We start from the raw sequence: 4,058 nt of genomic DNA on the forward strand, positions 1-4,058 counted from the left end.
GGCCGCGGGGCCCGGGCGGGGCCGGGGCGCCGGCTCGGCCTGGCAGCTCACGGGACCCCTCCTCCTTGTCCTTCCAGCCTGCAGGGCGTGCCGGTGGCTTACGACAACATCAAAGTGGTGGGGGAGCTCGGCGACATCTATGACGATCAAGGGTTCATCCACCTGGACGTGGAGGCGGACTTCGTCATCTTCAGCCCCAAGAAAGGGAAGAAGCTGGTGGTATGCGAAGGCATTGGCGTCTCACGGGACGGGCTTTTTTTATTAGGTTTTCAAAGCTTGGCTTGTCTCCAAGGTCAAGAGGTCTCGGGCTTAGGTGGAGACGTATTTTAGTTTATGTTAGCTTATTCATTTATGGGTAGTTCATAGCAAATTTTAGTAGTTTGTACTAGTACTTTTTACTGTAATTTGTTGTTCTGTCTGTCTCTAGGTTTGTTGAATTTACATATAATTATATATTGCTAAACCACTGTATCATAAGGATTGCATGTTTAACAGTGTATCATAACTGTGTACATCATACAAGTGCTCCTTTCTCAAGAGCAGATAATTCTCAAACAAGTGTATTATAGTGACAGAAATGTTTAGGATGCTCTCGAGTTCGATTCCTCCAGCCATCAAGTTGAAGCCTGCCTTTCAGTAATGGACTTGTATGGATCACGGAACAGCTTTAAGCTTGTCAAAACCCTTGCTCAGCACTTGTGGGTGAAGCATGTTGAGAGCTGGCTTACATTCATTGTTGTGCCATACCTTTTGCAGCACAGGTGGCATCTTTATAATTGTGTTTCAGGATGAATGTGCCATCCTCCTAGGAAGAGAATCGAAAATTTTTCAGTGTCTGTCAGGAATTCTATGGGTAAAACAAAGGTGGATATGGTTTCATATGCACGTGTCTCCGAAACCCACTGAATAGAGTATTTAGAAGCTTTTTATGTGTCTTCCCTATCTTCAGTTGCTAAGTACTGCTGTGCCAGCTTGAAGAGCATTTTAGGCAAGTAAATCAGACTTAAAATGGCTTCAAAGCAAAGTTGATCACTGAAGTGTAAGGAGTTACCTACTCTATTCAGGTATTCACTGTAGCTAAATCCCATGTTTTGACTTCTTGTCCTGCAGTTCAGCTCTATGTTCAGAGGAATTGTACGAAGTGTTTACAGGACTAACTTTGATTTTAGTGAAGGAGTGTTAACTTATTGCTAGATAAACTGACTTCCTAACTTGTACATAAACTCTTACTGAAAATTTTCCATATGGGAAACTAAATATTTAAAGGGTTTCCGTTGAAAGGGCTAATTTTTGCTATAGACTTGCATGACATTCTTTTTCTTTTTTAGGGTGTAATTAATAAAGTGGCCCCTAGTCACATTGGGTGCCTGATCCATGGATGCTTCAATGCATCTATCCCCAAGCCTGAACAAATGTCCCCTGTACAGTGGCAAGAGCTGGGGTTTAAAATAGGGGATGAACTGAAATTTCAAGTGTTGCACTTGGATTCTGATACAGCTGGGGTGTTCTTCATTCGAGGAGGACTCACTAAAAGCAGGTATGGTGCCTTAATAGAGAATATTTTTAACTGATTTAATAAGTTTTTTGCAAGCTAAGTGATTTTAATTACATCTTAGTCTTTCAACTTTCTTATTTTTATACAAATCTGTATATATAACTATATACATATATAACTATATACATATATTATTATAACTATATATATATGTTGTCTTAAACTAAACTTTCTGGTGTTTCTGCTGTTTAGAACTCCCATGGAAATTTTCCCTGGAAAAAGTAAAACTAGGTGTTTCTTGAGCTTTAAAAATCTGAGTATGTTGACCTATTAATTGTTGATTGTATATATAATACATGCTCAAAATAGCACATGCAGGTGTCCAAGAGTAGCTTTGTGCATAGGCTTTTCAAGTGCAAACAGTCCAGGCGTCCTGAACACAGTGATTACATTGAAAGTTGCACACAAACACATGCATATGTGTTGTATAATGACAAATACATGACTTAAATACTTGCTGAAACATGAGAATTTCAAAGAGGAGAAAATGTGTCAACTTCCTCCTTAGGCCTCTGTAAGTTAGTGGGGCACCTTGCGAGAAATCTTGTCTTCAGAAGAGTTCATTCACGTTTTTCTTTTAAATCTGTCCTTTACTAAGCAATGTTTTTCTTTCAACGTGGTTTTGGTTTTGATTAAATGTATAATATGACTCCTACTGGCAAGTTCATAGCATTTTTTGTTTGTTTCTTCCTTTGATCTGGAAGGATGCTCTGGATGGTTTCAGTGGACTTGCAGTGAAAGTTAGCAGTTTTGTCTTCAGTGCCTCTGGGGACATAAAAACTTCCATGGTTTTTAGCTGCATTCTTCCCATATTTGTCTTAGACATTTTTCCAGTGCTCTTGGTTGCAAGGTACCTCTTGGGGGGAGGAATCTGGTGGTTTTTTGTGGAGTTTTTTGGGGGTTTTGTTTTTTAGGGTTTTTGTTTTGTTTTGTTTTGAGTTTTTGGTTGTTTGTTTTTTGTTGTTGTTGTTTGTTTGTTTCTTTTTGGTTTTTGGGTTTTTTTTAAATACTTTTCAGGTATCACCTTTGTTTTAATTAGAGTAGGGTAATTGCTTGGTAAAATCAGCAGTATGCCTCGTATATGACTGAATAGGCCACTAGCTGTTTGTTTTTGTGAATGACTTAAAAGAAATCGCAGAAAATCTTTACTACACAATGTGTAGTTATGAATTAGGGGATGAATAAGTGCTAGAAACGAGGAACTACCAAATGGTCTGTATGGCACTTTAGAGAGGAAATTTAGGCTAAGATTCGAAAGAGAATATTTATTATGTGGTAAGAAGGAAGCTAGTAAGGTAATAGAAATTACCCTGAGAGTATTAAACTCTGATTCTCTGTAACAGAGAGTATCATGTTCTCCATCTGTTGTTTTTTTTAGCAAATGTTTATCTTCTATCTGCTTGGTGTAAATACATGTTTTAGCAAATTTTGATATTTCACTATGTGAGGTGCCCTAACATGTCTCTAATCCAGTTTATGTTGTATATTTCTTTACAGCATGCGGCCCAAAAAATCTGATGCAGTCCCTGAAAGTACAAATGGGGATGAAGTTCAAAAGCTTGACCACCAGGAAAATGGCCTAAATAACAGTGGGAAAGATAATGTCACAGAAGAGCCTTTAAATGAGATGGGTAACCTTGGGAGGGAAAATGAAGAAGAGCCAGGTATTGATGCTGTGAATGGATTATGTGATGATAAGAAGAAGAAGAAGAAAAAGAAAGAAGACAAGGACAAGGACAAGCAAGGAGAACAGGAACTTGTATTGCCTACCAGTGACTCCAGTGGTTACCAAAGTGACCATAAAAAGTCAAAGAAAAAGAAAAGAAAGCATTGTGATGAAGTTGAAGAAAGTGAATTATCTCAGCTGTCAGAAAAACCCAAAGCAAAAAAGAAAAGGACTGAGGTCTGAAGTGTCTTCCCTGTATTACATTTCAGATGTTTTTGATAAGTTTCAATAAAACCCTGTTTTGAAAATGTGTATCACTTTTTCTTTACTACACAGTCTGCTCTGCTTGGTCAGATGGTGTTTGTGTGAATATGTGCGCCAGCAGTTTGAAAGGCAGGATCTTTTAAGGTAGTGGTAGAAGCAGTGTCTGCCTGGTTTTTTTACTGGAAAACAAGGCACAACAGAACTGGAATGTAATTACAGGAGCACATGCATCACCTCTCTGTCTGCTTTCCTGTTCCGTATTAGCATTAGCCAGTTGATAGTTACAGTGTGTGCTACTCTAACTCCATCTTTGCCAATCAGTGTCTTGATTTTACAAGAGTAGATTAGGATTATCTTTGGGTTTCTGGGAAATTCATGTGAATTCCCAGGAGGCTTAAAAGAGAATTTTTTTTTTTAGTTTGAATTTTCAGCTTTTGGTTGCAGCTCTTTTCAGTTGCGAGGAGCTCTGGGGAGAAATGTAGTGTGACATGGTTTAGTGTTTCACCAAGGCAGGAGGCTGTGATGGCTTTGGTATTGATTTACCTGTTACAAGACCAGCTCTTTGAAGGCCTT

At 38.7% G+C, this 4,058-nt stretch overlaps 1 protein-coding gene across 1 annotated transcript in view; it reads left to right on the top strand.

Moving 5' to 3' along the window:
• TWISTNB (TWIST neighbor) overlaps positions 1-3,529 on the top strand; it is an 11,614-nt gene extending 8,085 nt beyond the window's left edge. Inside the window, exons 2-4 of the mRNA XM_031057637.1 lie at positions 20-219; positions 1,329-1,537; positions 3,053-3,529. Of these exons, the coding sequence (XP_030913497.1) occupies positions 20-219; positions 1,329-1,537; positions 3,053-3,464 (821 nt within the window). The 3' untranslated portion in view covers positions 3,465-3,529. The remainder of the gene's footprint in view (positions 1-19; positions 220-1,328; positions 1,538-3,052) is intronic.
• The last annotated feature ends 529 nt before the right edge of the window (positions 3,530-4,058 follow it).

The sequence above is a fragment of the Geospiza fortis genome, unplaced genomic scaffold (assembly GCF_000277835.1).
Source record: "Geospiza fortis unplaced genomic scaffold, GeoFor_1.0 scaffold95, whole genome shotgun sequence".
Lineage (NCBI taxonomy): Eukaryota > Metazoa > Chordata > Aves > Passeriformes > Thraupidae > Geospiza > Geospiza fortis.